This window comes from Lissotriton vulgaris, chromosome 7 (genome assembly GCF_964263255.1).
Source record: "Lissotriton vulgaris chromosome 7, aLisVul1.2, whole genome shotgun sequence".
Classification (NCBI taxonomy): domain Eukaryota; kingdom Metazoa; phylum Chordata; class Amphibia; order Caudata; family Salamandridae; genus Lissotriton; species Lissotriton vulgaris.
The window spans coordinates 123,893,007-123,911,792 of NC_141695.1; the positions used below are offsets into that span (position 1 = coordinate 123,893,007).

The 18,786-nt window shown below is 44.0% G+C and overlaps 1 protein-coding gene across 1 annotated transcript in view; it reads right to left on the minus strand.

Moving 5' to 3' along the window:
* LOC147700978 (ly6/PLAUR domain-containing protein 3-like) overlaps window positions 1–18,786 on the minus strand; it is a 107,243-nt gene that overhangs the window by 41,746 nt on the left and 46,711 nt on the right. Inside the window, exons 2-3 of the mRNA XM_086929811.1 lie at window positions 8,938–9,096; window positions 4,513–4,683 (exon numbers count right to left, since the gene is read on the minus strand). Of these exons, the coding sequence (XP_086785937.1) occupies window positions 4,513–4,683; window positions 8,938–9,096 (330 nt within the window). The remainder of the gene's footprint in view (window positions 1–4,512; window positions 4,684–8,937; window positions 9,097–18,786) is intronic.

Sequence of the window (18,786 nt, forward strand, 5' to 3'; positions counted from 1 at the left end):
CCTACTGAAGCTGCCACCATTTTTTAGGTTGATTTGAGTTGCAACACTGTTATAAAGGGAAGCGCAAAAATGTGCGCAAAGAGCTGTTCAAAACAAGGAAACAAAAAAAAGGTGTAACAACTTGATGAAATAAAACAGAAGGGCAATACCACAATTAACAGGACCAGTCGCCAGGGACCGGAACCACCCACCAAAAGGCGGGATAAACATGAGAATTAGTCAATACAAGGATGGAAATGTCTAAAAACACACAAAGGAGCCAATGGGAAGCCAGGGGGCGTTATCAATGCCCCTGGAGGACATGCTGCATGTCTTGCAGAGCAGCCCATGAGCGCTGACTCTAGGCTCGACCTAAAAAGGGTGGTCTAATCAGAGCGGAAAATGCAGCCTTTACGTGTACAAAAACTGCACTTTCTTAATTCGCTCTGTTTACACACATTTTCCTCCAATCTCCAATTTATGGTTGCAGGAACCCATTGGAGTTTAGCCTGAGGCTAGATGGTGTTCTTTTTTCAAGACTTAAAGTAGTATCTTGCAATTTTGAATTGTTATTCTTTTATATTGCATTGAAGGTGCCTGAATTGCTATATGTACCAGAAGTGTACAGTAGTGGTTCTAGGAAATGCAGTTCAATCTATCAGGATTTAAATAGCGCATCTGCTTCACACCTGAGGGTCTCCAGGCACTATAACCTGTTCTACTCCTTGGTTTGAATGTACAGAGTGGTGCAGATAAAGCTTTTTAGGAAATCCATAGTGCTTGAAAATAGACTTTTGCATGACTCAGAACTGGTGCTACAAATACTTGTACCCCTCTGATGTAGGATCGGGCACCTTTCATCATGCAGGCCATAGGAAGAAAGATCAACCTTCTTCTGTGCGTGCAAAGAAAAGCAAGCGCTGGTAAAGCTGGTAGGTATCGTTTTGTCCAGATGCAGCAATGTCTAATTCTTACAAAAAAAAAAATACAGCAAGTATATGTAAAAAAAAATATATATATATATATACTGTCAATTTAATCAGGGCTGCCATACGCTTGCAATAAAAAAATCACAGGCAGCTACAGTGACAAAAAACATAAACACTTTGAGATAAAAAAAAGAGCGAGGACCTTTTTTGACGTATTTAAACAATGTGCAAAGGCTGTGTGCAATCACTAAGAGTGAAGAGAGACAAAGGATAAAGTAGACTTACCACTGCCCCATGCTGTTGGTGCAACTGTGACATCCAAGAAACAGAGGGGCATATTTACAATCTTGCAACACCACCTGGGCATCAATTTTTCCGCCGCTCCGGTGGCGTTGCTCCATACCCCATATTTACAAGGTGGAGTAAATCCACTTAATGTGGCTTAACTTAACGCCACCTTGTAAATATACCCCTTTCAGCAGCAGTCACCTGTTGCCATGGGCGTTCCACCGCAATACTCATTGCTTTTTGACGCGGCCCCATATTTACAAGGATGAGGTCGCGCTAAAACCTAGGGCCTGAAAAACCTGGTCTTAGGATGATGATAGTATTATGCTCTTTCATAGAAACAGCAAATTGTCTTTAATGATTGTTTATGTGCAGGAAGTCCTCCTTCCTGCAAATAAACAATTGCCCCTGCAGCGCAGACACCCCTGAAACTTGGTGCAAGGGGGCTGCGCTGGCGAGAGGCAACATATTTTAGTACTCGTGCTAGGGGAAACGCAGGGGTGTGCCATATGTTTGTAAATACAGTGCATCCCTGCATTTTGATAATGTCAGAGCATGGCGTTGCCAAATTTGGCGCTACACCACGCTCCAACATTTTCTTGTACACATCTCTCATGGTGCTTTGTGTGGTTCTGCGTTTCCCCTGTCTCAGGAAACACCGCATGAAGTCCACAACTCTGGGTGATTTTCAGTCACCCATGGCTGCCTCCCCTTGTGCTCCTGGGCTTATAGCTGCTGCTCCTTGTGCCTCGAGGTCCAAAATATCAATCTCCTGCCTGAGGTTATCCTGCTTCCTTTAAAAGCAGATCCACAGCTAGTTTGGAACAAGTTACCAGGTTACCAGTTCTATTCCTTCATTGATTCCTGTCTGGTTTTCCCAACCCTTTGTGTTTCTGGTCATATGATGTTTGATTTTATTTACTTTTCATGGTCGTGAAAGGTTTCAATCAAGTTGGAGTGTGCGTCGCAACAAAGCCATGTTCCTTCGTTTGTTTCCTCGCTCCCTCCTCTTGCTGATCTTCATTCCTGGCTCCTGGAAAATTCCACGATTGAATACCGGATTCCTGGTTTTCTTTAATCCTTTGAATCCTTCATCCAGCTAAGACGTTTTTCATACCCTTGCATTTTTTCTCCTGAGAAGGTGGCAGCTTCTCAAGGGGACGTCCCTACTACATATTCCAGTATTTGGCGACATTGTGGGTTCCGGAAACAGTTGCCCATCCATCGGACAGGAGAAGACCTGGACCGGAAAACGTGTAAGCGTCCAGACCTGAACAACTTTATGCTGTAGTGGGCGGAAGTAAAATGTGAATGACACTTTAACAGACCAATGGGATGATTTCCACTTACGAGAAGTCCCTCTGTGGTATATTTATTATGTATATTTTTCTGGATGACAAATAGCCAGGCGTAACAGCAAGATCTATCCCAAAGACCAGCACAAAAAAACAAAAAAAAAAAACAGCTGGACAGGAGCATGCGCACTTTCATGATTCCTGCTTTCAGCTCTGGTGACAGAAACAATCCGCAGACTGGGCGTATAAAGTTGTCCCTGCATGTACGCCATATTACCAAATAGTTACAAAACGATGCTGTTTTTTTTTTTTTTTACAAATAGTGCTGCAGACATGCATTATCTGCTTATGTGCTCATTAATTCCCTATGAGCGATTAATGAATGAAAGACACAACTGAGGTACCAGTAGCCATAAAATGATGCCTCAAAATATGGGGCTGGCAGCACCATGTGAGCAGTCAGTCTGCTGACACACCTAGTGGACAGAGGATGGCACTGGTATAAGAGACACCGAGAGGGCAGAGGATGGCATTGGCAGCAGAGACACCTGGAGGGCAGAGGATGGTATTTGTAGAAGAGACACCTAGTGGGCGGAGGATGGCATTGGTAGAAGAGACACCGAGAGGGCAGAGGATGGCATTGGCAGCAGAGACACCAATTGGGCAGAGGATGGCATTTGTAGAAGAGACACCTACTGGGCGGAGGATGGCATTGGTAGCAGATACACCTAGAGGGCAGAGGATGGCATTGGCAGCGGAGACACCTAGTGGGCAGAGGATGGCATTGGCAGTGGAGACACCTAGTGGGAAGAGGATGCATTGGCAGCAGAGACATCTAGTGGGCAGAGAATGGCATCGGCAGCGAAGACACCTAGTGGGCATAGGTGGCATTGGCAGCGGAGACACCTAGTGGGCAGAGGATGGCATTGGAAGCAGAGACACCTAGTGGGCAGAGGATGGCACTGGTAGCAGAGACACCCAGTGGGCAGAGGGTGGCACTGGTACCAGAGACACCTAGTGGGCAGAGGATGGCACTGGTAGCAGAGACACCTAGTGGGCAGAGGACGGCATTGGTAACAGAGACACCTAGTGGGCAGAGGATGGCATGGGTAGCAGAGACACCTAGAGGGCAGAGGATGGCATTGGAAGCAGAGACACCTAGTGGGCAGAGGATGGCATTGGAAGCAGAGACACCTAGTGGGCAGAGGATGGCACTGGTAGCAGAGACACCCAGTGGGCAGAGGGTGGCACTGGTAGCAGAGATACCTAGTGGGCAGAGGATGGCACTGGAAGCAGAGACACCTAGAGGGCAGAGGGTGGCATTGGTAACAGAGACACCTAGTGGGCAGAGGATGGCATTGGCAGCAGAGACACCTAGTGGGCAGAGGATGGCATTGGCAGCAGAGACACCTAGTGGGCAGAGGGTGGCATTGGCAGCAGAGACACCTAGTGGGCAGAGGATGGCATTAGTAACAGAGACACCTAGTGGGCAGAGGATGGCACTGGCAGCAGAGACACCTAGTGGGCAGAGGGTGGCATTGGCAGCAGAGACACCTAGTGGGCAGAGGGTGGCATTGGCAGCAGAGACACCTAGTGGGCAGAGGATGGCATTAGTAACAGAGACACCTAGTGGGCAGAGGATGGCACTGGCAGCAGAGACACCTAGTGGGCAGAGGATGGCACTGGTAGCAGAGACAGCCAGTGGTCCGAGGATGGCATTGGCAGCAGAGACACCTAGTGGGCAGAGGATGGCACTGGTAGCAGAGACAGCCAGTGGGCAGAGGATGGCATTGGCAGCACACAGTGAATGAGCAGAGTTTAGTATATGCCACAGCGATATGTTTTAGGTTTATAGGTGAACTCTGTAACTTCACAAAACTCTGAGTAGGATTAAGGAGACTTGTGCCCTCCCGCCCCTAGAATACTCTGGAGTTACCAGTGAAACAGAGACCTTGCGGATTTGACTGGTAATACTAGCAGCAGGACCGGCCTACAAGGAGGCGTGAGCGAGCAGCACTCACCGATGGGAATGAGCCTGTACTTGGCCAGGTCGATAATGTTGTTGCAGCGGCTCGTGTTGCATTGCTGCACCTGTATGAAGACCGTCAGTCCGTTGTAGGGCAACGCCTTGTCCACCTTGCCGGGTCCGCCCAGGCCACAGTGCTTGATGACGGTGCTGAAATGGTCATGACCTGGAAGAGGAAACCAGAGGTCAGGGTCACAGGTTCAACCACTGATGAGAGGTAATCTGTTGGGTAAGCATCACTTGGGAGACCCTCACTGCAGATACACTCTAGGACACCCCCCCCCCCCACATGCTGCCATTACTTTCGAATAAACCTGTTGTCCTCTTGCTACCCACAGACGCAAATGGAGAAGAAGCTCCCTGGCCCACGAGCACATATAATTAATTGTATTTTCACGTTGACATAGAATGAAGGATGTTTTTTAAAAGGCAAACATAAGGAAACGACTGGGAACATGTGAATCTCTTTGGTTAAAATAAGGAGTCAAAAATAGTCATAAATAGTGACAGCTTGTTTATTGCAAAAAAAAAAAGGAAGGAAACTCCATTAGGAATTTGCAACATATGTGAGCCACAAACGCTGACTGCCCTTTCAGTACATCAAGACTAGAGTGAAACACTGGTACTGGTGGGGGAGGTCAGTCGCATGTCAGGTGCTTGCCTGCATGTGACTGTCTTACCTTTAACAATCTTGGTAACAAAAAGGCAGTCACCATCCTGTCCAGAACTCCCCACATTTCCTGTGGGAGGCATGCTTTTCATTGGCAGAATACTGGAGTATGGTCCTTCATCTTTGACACTCCCAGTGTCTCTATAACACGAGACCAGTCACTTAATATAATCCTGAAGGCGGTTTTTAGAGCAACTGAGTAACACCACTCTAAAAACCTTTCTCTTTAAACAACCTTTATAAGCGTCAGCTGAAGTGCCTTTTATCTCACTGTACAAATTCACCCCACCCCCTTGAGCTATAACCCCAATTACTCTTGAGGAGTCAACTGTTTTGGACTGACACATAAATACATGTCCTCGTGCCTAAACCCTGCCCTCTTGTCGTTTCACCATAAATCATCTACACCCCCCTCTGATGCTTCGCTTGAAATCCCTCTTATTGACTTGACCATTTAACTATTGATCTTCTACTATAAAGAACTCTAATACCGCATGGGCAGGGTAGCGCTATATACACGCGGCAAATGAATAAATGGATACATTTTCCAGGCTCCGGCCAAACATCTCTGCCCTGGTTCCAAGACCTAAGTAGATTTTCACTTTCCAAGTTGTCACCAGCAGACTTGGACGCATTCTTGTGCGTCATCAGTATCCCATTATTATTCTGTGCTAAACAAAACGAATATGGCCATCCAACCGCTGCAATAAGTTGAGGGCAGACCGATAAGTTAGAATGAGAAGGCCTTACTCAATCTCTTGAACTGCAAGAAGTTGTACTTTTCCACTGGGAATAGGTCTAGAGAGATCCAAAGTTAGCAACGCAAAGAGTTTTATACACAGTATGTGGTAATGGTTAGAATTAGATGATGCGGTCATGATGCAGTGGAATTGCATCAATGTGAATGTTCTAATTTAAACCAGTATTTGTGGGTTTGCTGATGGTTGCTGTACTTGACTTGTACTGAATAAAAGTCCTCTCAACTCAACCTTTTGTGTGGATTACTACATATTTTAGCGACTAGGGTGGGATTGCAGATTGTCTTTCTAGGATGCCAGTAGAGGATGATATTTGTATAGAAATTTTAGAAGACTATGTGGTGAATATTGACAGTGAATTCGCTGTTAGTCAAGAAGAGTGGAGAGAAGCTTTGGAGTTGGATATGGAATACAAAAAGATAAAAGAATTGATTATGAATTCTTGGGAAGGATCTAGTGAAGAGATTGTACATAAGCAATTTATATCTGTTAAGGATGAACTTAGTTTGCAAGGTGACAAAATTTTAAGAAGAAATAGGATAGTTCCACCAATTTTGTTGAGGTCAAAGTTGTTGAGAATTGTACATGAGGGACACCTAGGTAGGAGTCTGACTAAATGTAGGTTGAGAGAATTTTATTGGTGGCCAGAAATGGACAAGAATGTGGAGGATCTTGTGCATGATTGTCATGCTTGTAGCAATAGTGATAAAGTGAAGATTACAAGGGAACCTCCGTTGAGGTGTGTGGAATTGCCCATGAAACCTTGGGAGAAATTAGCCTTGGATGTTTTGGGTCCAATTGACAAATTGGGTTGCAATAATCGTTTTTTGCTAGTGTTGGTGGATTACCATAGCAAGTGGTTTACTTGCAAATCAATGGGGCAAATTTGCACTTCAAATGTGATTGCATTTTTGAAAGAGGTTTTCCTGGAAGAAGGGGTACCCAAAACTCTCATAACTGACAATGGTGTTCAGTTAGTTTCTTCAGATATGACTAGTTTTCTTCTAAGTTTGGGCATTAGTCATGAGAGAGTGGCTTTGTTCCGTCCGAAGGCAAATGGACTTGTAGAGAGGGTCAATGGAATGATAATGGATTCCATACAGCTTTCCTTGGCTAATGGTTTATCTTGGAAGGATGAGTTGCGAAGAATGATGTGGGGTCACAGAATTACATCACATTCAGTTACTGGAGTTTCTCCTTTTGTGGCTTTGAAGGGAAGAGAACCAGGTACCAAGGAGTCTCCAATGTGGTTGAAGGAGAAAAATCAAGTTTGGGTTGATAGGGAAAAGATGAGGTCGAGAGCTGTTGATTGTCAGTGGCGCAACAAGATGGAATTTGATAGTAGGAGACATGTTAAGGATTTAATTTTCAAAGAAGGTGATTGGGTTGTTGTGAGGAAGTTTGGTTTTGTAAGAAAGGGGGAAAGTAAGTTTTCTCAGCCACATAAAGTTGTTTCAGTTAAAGGCTCTGTGGTTGAATTAGACGATGGGAAGAAATGGAGTTTTGGTAGTTTGTGTAAAGTGTCTCATTTGTAAGTATGTTTTGATGCAATGCAAATTGTGAATGTGAATTATTTGTAAAATAGTTCATTGATATGTATTGTACTTTGCAATGTGTTACATTTTCTAATGTTTTCTTACTTTCTTTCTTTTTGATTCTATAGGGGGGAAGATATGTGGTAATTGTTAGAATTAGATAATGCGTTCATGATGCAGTGGAATTGCATCAATGTGAATGTTCTAATTTAAACCAGTATTTGTGGGTTTGCTGATGGTTGCTGTACTTGACTTGTACTGAATAAAAGTCATCTCAACTCAACCTTTTGTGTGGATTACTACAGTATGTATAGCAGCTTGTGCTGTGTGAGTACAAATTTAGGGGTCTATTACAATTGCGGTTTTTCTGCATCCTCCGGGCCGGCGGAAGCCACCGCCGGGCCGGAGGATGCGGAAAAACCGCAGCGGACCCACCAAACACCCACCGCCACATTAGGATGGCTTGTGGGTCCTGGTTTCCGTCCGCAGCTTTTCCGTCGCGGTTGGCTTACAACCGCGGCGGAAAAGCTCTAATATGGTGACGGTGTCTCTCAGACACCGTCAGCCATATTAGAATGGGCTGTTTAAAATGCTTTTCCGCAGCGGGTTTTCTGCCGTGGAAAAGCATGTGTAACTTCACTGCTGGGGCCCATTGCGGTCCCCCTGGGTGAAGGGTGACATGGGGGGTACCTATGGTACACCCCTGCATTTGTATGCAGAAATCGGCAGGCAGCGCACGGTGCCTGCCGCTTTCTGCATACAAATGCAATGTATGCATTTTTACCATTGCGGCGGATGCAGCTTGAAGCCGCACCCGCCGCAACTGTAAAAATAGATGATGTGACCGCCAGGGTGGCGGTCACATCCTAATTGCACAGGAGGGAACTCCGCAGGCCATGCGGAGGTTCCCTCCTACTCTATGGTTGCAGACGGACTCAGGTCTGTCCGCCATCATAATCGGCCCCTAAGTGCCTGAGATAGATCTTGGAGAACAGGATACTCTTCCACAACTGTACCGATATACCATCAGCCAGAAGATAAATCCCAATATTTCCCATATGATTTATATCTCGTGATATACAGGATATCTTTCATTGTTGCGACAGAGTATCCAATCCGCCAAGAGATACATCAGGCCCTAAGTACTCTAGCATGCCAGGTCATACATAGCTTTGCGATTAATTGTTAATAAAGCACTTGTAGCTTCTGGATATGGTTGTTGGTACCTAAAATGACACTTACAGGCTCTACTAGTGGATAGTGGACCGATATCTCCCCATATCCTAGAGCTCCTAATACTTGGCGACAGGCTTGTGATGACAGATTCAGCTCAATGTTTTGCCCAGGTCTCAGAGAGCCTAATATTCTTGTGATGGCCGATGAGAAGTGCCTTCCTGCAACCATCCCTCCAGGTATAAGAAGCCCAACTTCCAAAGTTTTCCTTTAAAACCACTTACTGGACTGGACGCCCATCACAGCCTCAATGCAGACGTCATGTTCATTCACGCATTGCACAATCTCCAGCTTTTCTGTAGCGCAGCCATCATCACCCCTGTCAATGCAGCTGTAGCACTCCAACGGCTCTGGCTTTGCTGTCTGGTTCGGGTACTTCTGACCTGTAAAGATCACAGGAGGAAGAACTATGTAAGTATTACCCCAATAAGAAACAAGTAAATATTAAATTTGCATGTTAGATTTAGCCATGCTAAAATTTACACCTGCTATAAAGTCTTCAACCCTACATTTTATGCATTAATTTTTTTTTACTATTATTAATTTACTTGAGCACTCCTGGGTCCGTTTTTATTCCAGTAAACGTTGTAAATTTTCTCCAAACATAAGAGAAGTACTTCAGAAACAAATGTCCAACTATGAATGCTAGCATTAACAGATTCAGATGCATAATTCTTGGAAATTGGGTTACTGGTTGAGGGGCGGTATACCATACTCAAGAAGCAACCACAATTTTTGTCATGGTAAAATACAAGCAAACCACAAATTAACCTGCGCTTAACCTTCTCGTAATTTAGCACAAAAGCAATCAGGCTTGACTTAGAGGCAATGTGTAAAGTATTTATGCAACCCTTCAAACTGTAATAAAGTGAAAACACAACTCAAGAAAAACCCTAGACCAATTTCAAAAAATAGGGAAAAATGTGATAGATCATTTTACTCTAAAACAACAAAGATCTAATCAGTAGAACCGGAGATATGTAATTTTAAAGATATTAGGGGGGGTCATTAGGATGCCCGCCCGCCATCCTGACGGGGATTGGGACCGCCCGCCATAAGGGCGGGGGCCCCGGGGGTGGCATTAGGATGTGCCCGCCACTGTGGTGGGCACATCCTGCATTTCTAGCATTGTGGCGGGCGGTGCCCTCAGCACCGCCCGCCACAATGCTAGAAATGCTTTTCAGCATTGGCATAAACAAGGCGGCAGGCACCGCGCATTGCCTGCCGCTTTGTTTATGCAAATGAAAGGGGGTACCACAGGTACCCCCCCATGTGCAATTCCACCCCTCCTTCACTCTGGGGGCCCGCAGGGGGCCCCCACTGTGAAGACCGCATGCCTTTCCATGGCGGCATCGCCGCCACGGAAAGGCAATGCCCATTATAATATGGCTGGCGGTGTCTAATAGACACCGCCACCATAGTAAACATTTTCCGCCCCGGTCGCCTTAAAGTGGCAGGCGGTGTTTTTTGCTGCTGCGGTCTCCCCCGCCATTGTAATATGGCGGGGGAATTCAGGGAAGGATGTCGGGCGACCGCCAGCCTGGCGGGGGCAATCCACCCGACATCCTAATGGGCCCCTAGGTACGTAAAGCACCTAAAAGCACAAAGCACCAGTCATGGTTCTGGTCGTAACCGGATGAAAGTCACAAGTTCATGCCATGCACGATGGAATGCGGCAGGACACAGTGACTGGTTAATTCTCCTGAAAGAGTTACCTTCCAAGTCCAACACAAAGAGGGTCCAGTTGCTGCCAGCTTTGAAGTAGGAGATATTTCGAGCAAATCCCTTTGGAAGTCCTTGAAGTACCCTGCCTCCCATGTGCTGGATCCTATCTGGATGCACGAAAGATGTAGTGGTGACAAGTCCTTTGTGTGAAGGCAGGGCAAAGCCTATTCAGTTGTAAGTGGGGTTGTGCCAAACTCCGCCCCTCCCATCCCATCGGTTGATAGTCCATCCAGGCACACCTAATCCCTCTATGGTGTGGCTGTCTAGGGGGAAAAAAACAAAGTCCATCTGCCGACTACACCCAGTCATGTGACCAAGGAGCAGGCTGCAGGCACAAAATAGTAAGGGGCAGGAAAATGCCAACTTCTAAAAGTAGCATTTTCAAAATTCTTACTTAAAATCCGACTTTACAATTAAGGAGTATTTTTAATTACAATTTCTCAGACACCAAATGTGAAAGGTTCATCTGTTCCCAATCATATGTTAGCACATATTAAAAGTACTAAGGCAACCTAATGTTATCTTACTGAAGTAAAAACTAATTTAGGAGATTTTCATTACCAGGACATGTAAAACGTAAAAGTCCACATCCAACTTTTTATATACACCTCACCCTACCCTCTGGGCTCTGTAGGGCCTACCCTACGTGTTGAGAAATCTCACTGGGAGGTGGCTTGGAGTAAGATTTTCCAAGCTCGCCAACTTAACATTGGCGAGCACAAGCAAGGAAACAATTCCACAGAGAGGAACAGAGTTTTCTTCCAGAACTTTGCAGGTTATTTGGAGTGGGAAAAACTCAACAAACTCTGCGACCATATTGGAATTTCACGCCCAGGCCTATCGGTTAGTCACAGTATCAATCACGTGTCCCCGCTTCCTTTGACTTGTTTTGAAAAAAACTGCATAAACATGACCAGCTAATGTATAGATTCGTGCATTTTATGCTCCAACTGATTTCGGAGAGACTCTGGTTGATTGAAACGGTAATTGCCATGCCGTAATTTGCTTGCATATTGGCTATTTTGCATTAAACTCATGTTAGCCTTTATAGCCTATCCTGAGTGTTGTGTATTTCTCTGAAAAGGGTGCCTGGTTTTTATCCTGCATCTTGTTACCTGTGAGGGCAGGATGCGGGTGGAATGGTGTTGGTGGAAGGCTATGGGATTCAATGTTAAGGTAGTTCCAAAAAGGCGGTTGGACAGAGATTGCTCTGTTTTTGACTGTGATTGTTGGCTGCTCCTTTTGTGTGCAAATAAACTTACTTTGAAACCCTTGCACCAGAATATTTCTTTTGTGCACTTAGCTCCCACACCCACAGCCTTCATACGATCCGGAGTACGACTAGGTTTCTATTTGGAACAGAATATAAAAAAATCCAATTCAGGAACTAGAGATTGTGTCAATTACTTTAAATGTACGTGTTGCCATGGTGAGCACTGATGAAAGCGCATGTTTTATTCCCTAAAGTGTCTTCCACTGTTCATGACCTTTTTTTGCATGTCTCATCACTTTTAGCTAGGGACTCATCATCTTTCCTAAGATCCTTCCAAGACGCAGAAGCATCTATAAATTTAACCCCTGGGTTCAGGTAAGGCAGGATATAACTGGAACACTGTCAGCCTAGAGTCTGGTTTCTCCTTATTCATCTGCAGAAGGCTAGGCTACAAAGGACCTTCTCCATCAAACGCCATGACACTTGTGACATTAGACACCATTAATTCAACCCCTAATAATTGAATGTTATACAGTAGTGGATTCTCCCACCTGATCTTGAGTAGCCGAAACCTGTTTGTTAAAGACCAATGTGAACGCTTTCCATCAAAATTTAAATATTTGTCTAACACCTTATCAAATCTGTATGTCATCTCTATAACAAGTGCTCATAAACAGCCCCCCTTACCAAGCCTTCCAGGTACCACATTCTCTCCAACAAACCACTCTCCCTAACAAAAAAGACCAAAACACTTGTGATGAGAAGAGTCACTCTGTTGTTAGAGGGTTGGAATGTCTAACATCACTCCAACAGAGTGCCATGTACCCATGCCATCCAACACCGAAACAAGCCAAAAAGGCCCATGTGGCTGCGGGTCCTGTACTGGGTCTGTCACACGCTGCTGATGTAATCAACACAATCTTGTATTCCAAGTGTGAATCAGGGTATGCTCTTCTGACCATGCCCACAAGCGCAGTTAAGCAGGGGAGTTGCTTTATGTCTTGGAGGTTCAATGAAGGAATGTTTTGTGTAGTCCAATTTTACACAACCATTATTTTGTAGATCTCAGTGCTGTTGCTGGAGCCGGTCGCTGAGCAGCAAGTATTACATATGAATCAACAGTTGGGTTTAATTTGTGCATCTGTCCAGAGTATTGTTGCCTTTCCGAGTGTACACGGGTTGACCTCACGTAGGAAATATATGGTGTGCTATTGTTGCCTTGTGGAAAGCCTGGGCCCATGCCTATAGGAAGAGGGGAGATCATCAGGTGACAAATGAGCCCCCCCCCATCATCATCTGCAGTTCATGAAGAGTGTGAAGAGAAGATAGGGTCCATGGTGCGCTAGCACGGCTGTAGGTCATGGAGCTTTCTATGTACAGCCTATAGGAATTACTGACAAAATATCGAAGGTCACAATATCGACCTACAAAATAATCGCAGCAAAAATATCGAAGACAAGAATATCGACATCCTATGAACATTATGGTAAGTAGAAAAATATTGAGAAAAAAAATATTGATGCCAAAAATATAGTTGTTAAACATTTCGTTTTTTATTTAAGTTAAACAAATAATGTAAAATTAAGTAAATAATGCATATAATTAAAATAAACATAGTTAAATATATTTTTAAATGCTTTAAAATTATAAGTAATATATATAAATAAAAAGACATGAAAAATATACTTATAATATATAATATATACTTACTTATTAATATGTTTTCATATTATTTTATTAAGTTATACATTGTTTATTTTTTTTATAAGTTATAAATACATCCATACACATAAAACAATATAAATAACAGTTAAATAATTATATGTAACAAATTAAAAAAATGTTTTTAATCTTTCTAAAAATTATTTATACACTACATTAGCTAAAATAATACAAACCATATTAGATAGCAGAGGAAATAAAATTACTATTACTATTCCAACTCCAGTGAGTGCAACAGTAGGAAAAGTGTTGGATAGTGTAGGAGTAAAAATTACTATTCTCACTCAAGTGAGTGCAAAAGTAGGGAAAGTGTTGGATAGCGTAGGTAGGGGTAAACATTACTATTCCCACTCCAGTGAGTACAACAGTAGGGAAAGTGTTGGATAGCGTAGGAGTTAAAATTACTATTCCCACTCCAGTGAGTGCAACAGTAGGGAAAGTGTTGGATAGCGGAGAGGTTAAAATTACTATTCCTACTCCAGTGAGTGGAACAGTAGGGAAAGTATTGGATAGAGGAGGGGTAAAAATTACTATTCCCACTCTAGCGAGTGCAACAGTAGGGAAAGTGATGGATAGTGGAGGGGTTAAAATTACTATTCCCACTCCAGTGAGTGCAACAGTAAGGAAAGTGTTGGATAGCGGAGGGGTAAAAATTACTATTCCAACTCCAGCGAGTGCAACAGTAGAGAAAGTGTTGGATATCGGAGGGGTAAAAATTACTATTTCCACTCCAGTGAGTGCAACAGTAGGGAAAGTTATGGATAGCGTAGGTAGGGGTAAACATTACTATTCCCACTAAAGTGAGTGCAATATTAGGGAAAGTGTTGGATCGCGTAGGGGTTAAAATTACTATTCCCACTCCAGTGAGTGCAACAGTAGGGAATATGCTGGATAGCGGAGGGGTAAAAATTACTATTCCTACTCCAGTGAGTGGAACAGTAGGGAAAGTATTGGATAGAGGAGGGGTAAAAATTACTATTCCCACTCTAGCGAGTGCAACAGTAGGGAAAGTGATGGATAGTGGAGGGGTTAAAATTACTATTCCCACTCCAGTGAGTGCAACAGTAAGGAAAGTGTTGGATAGCGGAGGGGTAAAAATTACTATTCCAACTCCAGCGAGTGCAACAGTAGAGAAAGTGTTGGATATCGGAGGGGTAAAAATTACTATTTCCACTCCAGTGAGTGCAACAGTAGGGAAAGTTATGGATAGCGTAGGTAGGGGTAAACATTACTATTCCCACTAAAGTGAGTGCAATATTAGGGAAAGTGTTGGATCGCGTAGGGGTTAAAATTACTATTCCCACTCCAGTGAGTGCAACAGTAGGGAATATGCTGGATAGCGGAGGGGTAAAAATTACTATTCCCACTCCAGTGAGTGCAACAGTAGGGAATGTGCTGGATAGCGGAGGGGTAAAAATTACTATTCCCACTCCAGCGAGTGCAACAGTATGGAAAGTGTTGGATAGCGGAGGGGTTAAAATTACTATCACCACTCCAGTGAGTGGAAGTGTAGGGAAAGTGTTGGATAGCGGAGGGGTAAAAATTATTATTCCCACTCTAGTGAGTGTAACATTAGGGAAAGTGATGGATAGCGGAGGGGTTAAAATTACTATTCCCACTCCAGTGAGTGCAACAGTAGGGAATGTGCTGGATAGCGGAGGGGTAAAAATTACTATTCCCACTCCAGTGAGTGCAACAGTAGAGAAAGTGTTGGACAGCAGAGGGGTTAAAATTACTATTACCACTCCAGTGAGTGGAAGAGTAGGGAAAGTGTTGGATAGCGGAGGGGCTTGGCAGTGTGGGCTGGAATGTTCCCATGAGGCACAGGGTCAAGACTGATTTGCATATGTCTGAACTGGGGTAGCTTGGTGAGCAAAATAACAATGGATTAAACCCAGATCTGTGACTGGGGGTGAATGTTTTGCCATTGTGCAAATTTCCATCCATCATCTTGTTTGTTTTGCTGTTCACCCTATGTGGGAAGGGTATGTCCAGACGTAGGCCCCTTGCTCACCAAGCCACTGAAGTCAAGCTATCCTGGCTGAAGGCGGCTGATAGCCAGAAACCAGTCCTAGGATGCTTGATTCCGGTCCAGGGAAGACATGGCTTGGCAGTTCGCGCTGGACTGTTCTCATGAGGCATAGGGTCAAGACTGATTTGCATATGGCCATGTCTGTACTGGGTTGGTTTGGTGAGCAAAATAACGATGGAATAAACCCAGATCTGTGACTGGGGGTGAATGTTTTGCCATTGTGCAACATTCAATCAATCAATCAATCAGAACAATTTGTAAAGCGCGCTACTCACCCGGAAGGGTCTCAAGGCGCTGGGGGGGGGGGGGGGGGGGAAGGATCCGTTACTGCTCGAAAAGCCAGGCCTTGAGTTGCTTCTTGAAGGAGAGATGGTCCCGGGTCAGCCGCAGGTGGATGGGGAGGGAGTTCCATGTCTTGGCCGCCTGGTAGGAGAAGGATCTTCCTCCGGCGTTGGCTCTGCGGATGCGTGGTACGGTGGCGAGGGCGAGGCTGGTTGATCGAAGCTGGCGGGTGGGCCTGTAGAAAGTGAGGCGGTTGTTGAGGTACTTGGGGCCCAGGTCATGGAGAACATTCCGTCTATCATCTTGTTTGTTTTGTATTACAGATGTGGGCACAGAGGCAAAGTAGCTCTCAGGAGGCACTCTAATGGTGTGCCATCAAAAGGGTGCGCACTATCATTGAGCCCTCTCCGATTGCAGCCCTTTCAGCCTGTGCACTCACTCACTTCACCCGCCTGCAAGGAGATCTCTATTAACCCTTCAAAGTGCAGGCAGGTTGCCGTCTGCATTGTGAAAACACAGAGCAGCTTCAAAGCAGTCGCTCTGTTTTTTACATGAATGCGGTGCCATGCGGACAGAGCAAGTTCGCAGCTGCCTTGGGTGCAGTGCATTCACCCTAATACAGTACATTTTAGGGTTTTAAACAAAATTGACAAATTTAAAACATCACACATTTTACGTACCTAAAATAGCAATGGGATGGCAGATCTGTTGTCTGAATCCAAACAGTCCAACATACTATTTATCTTAGAATCTTTATTGGACCAGATACTGATCCATAATAAAAGTGGCACCTGTTTTATCAGATCACTAATATGCAGAAGCTTGAGTTCTGTATGCAAAATGAGATGAGAATTCTAAGGTGCAAGTGTATAATCCATCTACAGATACGATTTTCTTCGACCTGTGAGGCATCAGTGTAACCATGGACACAGAACCCACCCCCATAAAGAGTGTTGAAGACACATTGAGAGTTACAAATATAAAAAATTGGGGCAATGGTACCCCTTCCATCCCCCAAAGGTACATAAAGACTCATTCCAGCAGCTCTACTAAGCTTTCCGTGCATATTTTTGATCTGTGAGTGCTGTGCCCCCGCATTTCAAAAGGGAACTATGAAATAATTGAAATCACTCATGGCACTTAGGGTTTGTCTCCTGACCAATTCATTTGCCTGAGGTTTCTTTCCCAGTCCACAAGCCATTTTAAGCAATTTTCTGGATTTTGTGATCAAAGTCAGTTCGCTCATAAAGGTGGCCAAAGCTTCATTAAGTAAAATAAGGGCCACCAGCGTCCTTGCCATTAAATCTGCTTCATCTGCGTAGAGCAGTGCTGGCATAAAAGCTGTCTTGACTTTCGGAATATCCCTCGTGAGATTACCCAGAGAGGGGCACAGCTTGTTGATATAAACCACGAAAAGCAAAGGGGCCTGGATGCAACCTTAGTGCACCCCACCTTGCCAGCTGGAATGGATCTAAACACTTCCCAGCCTTCCACAATCGAGCCCTGGTAGGCAAGCTTACCTGCAGGAAGTATAGGAAATGAATCCCTTCACTGCTAGGCCTTTTCCCTCCTTGTGCTAATCCTTCTTTGGGCTATTTGGGGTAGTTCACACCTAAGCCCCTGTAATGTTTTGACCACATAAGGTATCCACGTCAAATTTGGGTCCTTTTCTTCCAACATCATGGGGATTCTAAAGGTACCCAGGGTTTGTGGATTCCCCTGGTGGGGACACAGAAATTAGCCAAATACAGCTAAATCTTTCTTTTTTTATTTTAAATGGTAAAAAAGTTATGCAAATTAAAGCATCTGGTTTTTACATTTTACTGGGACATAGACTATTTCTGTTATATTTTGTGCTTTCAACCTTCTTCCAGTTAATGGTAGAAATGAGTATGAAAGCAATAATGAATCCTGAAAAGCTATATATTTTAGAAAATGAGACACATTTCAAAATTCAACAAGGGATCATTTGTGTAGATCCATCAAGGTTTAAAAAAAAACAGCTATTTGTGGCAACGTTTTTTATATAGGACTTGTAGGTTCACCAAGAATACGACGAACCCAAAGCCAATAACTGAGAAGCGTCTTGCAATGGTTTTTTATTATGTACCGGGTATATAGCAATTAATTTGGGAGAATATATACAGTGAAAAATTGGGATGAAAGACACCTATGTTTTTCTGAAATTGGAACAAAATATAGAGTTTAGAAACATTAGATATTTGCACATTTCCGAAATTATGAGTAGCATGAGAAGTATAGGACATTTTTCAAAGTGACTTCTTTTTTACACTTTGTCTTTCATTTGGAAGGCAGAAATGCATATATAGTCAATAGGTAATAACAGTTGCTCTACATTTCTGTGTTATCCTTAGTCTCCCGATAAAAAAGGTACCTCACTTGTGTAGCTAGGCCTAGTGCCCACAACAGGAAGCACTGTAGAAACACAGGTTAACCCAATAAGTCTCTGGGATCTGGGTGAATTAATGATGCATACAAAGTGGTCCCAGATACTGGAGCAAATGAACCAAGATTAAATAAAATCTCAACTAGATACAAAGAGAATATCACAACATTGTTTTTAATCACAACGTGTTCAAAAATATTCAATAAAACACTGTTCATAAAATACATCAATTATTTAGTCATAAGTGGTGCCCCTAACAGAATGGAAAGGGAGGGGTGGTGATGTGGACGGTGAGGGAACTCTACAAGTGACAAGGCAGTGGTAAATTTGACCTAAATGAAAAGATGCTAATAGTTAATTAACACAGGCTAATGATCACAATTCATAAATTAATCTAACAGACTCATGCCTATCAAAACAAAACCGCAAATGATAAATGGGGAAGAAGGCTGAGGATGAAAAAAGTGTCGATGTTTCACCCAAATTGATGCAGGCGTAGGATAAAACCTTGCTAGAGGGTCTTCATCAGGACAGGAATGCAGGAGGGGCAATAAATCTCATTAGTAAAACATGGTCGCATGGTAGGTAGGGAATCTGCAGCATGGGTCAGGATTCTGTTGTTAATTCGTAAGCCACTGGCCCAGGCGGGGTGTGGGGGTCAATATCTGTAGATACGAAACTGCCGTTAAGAT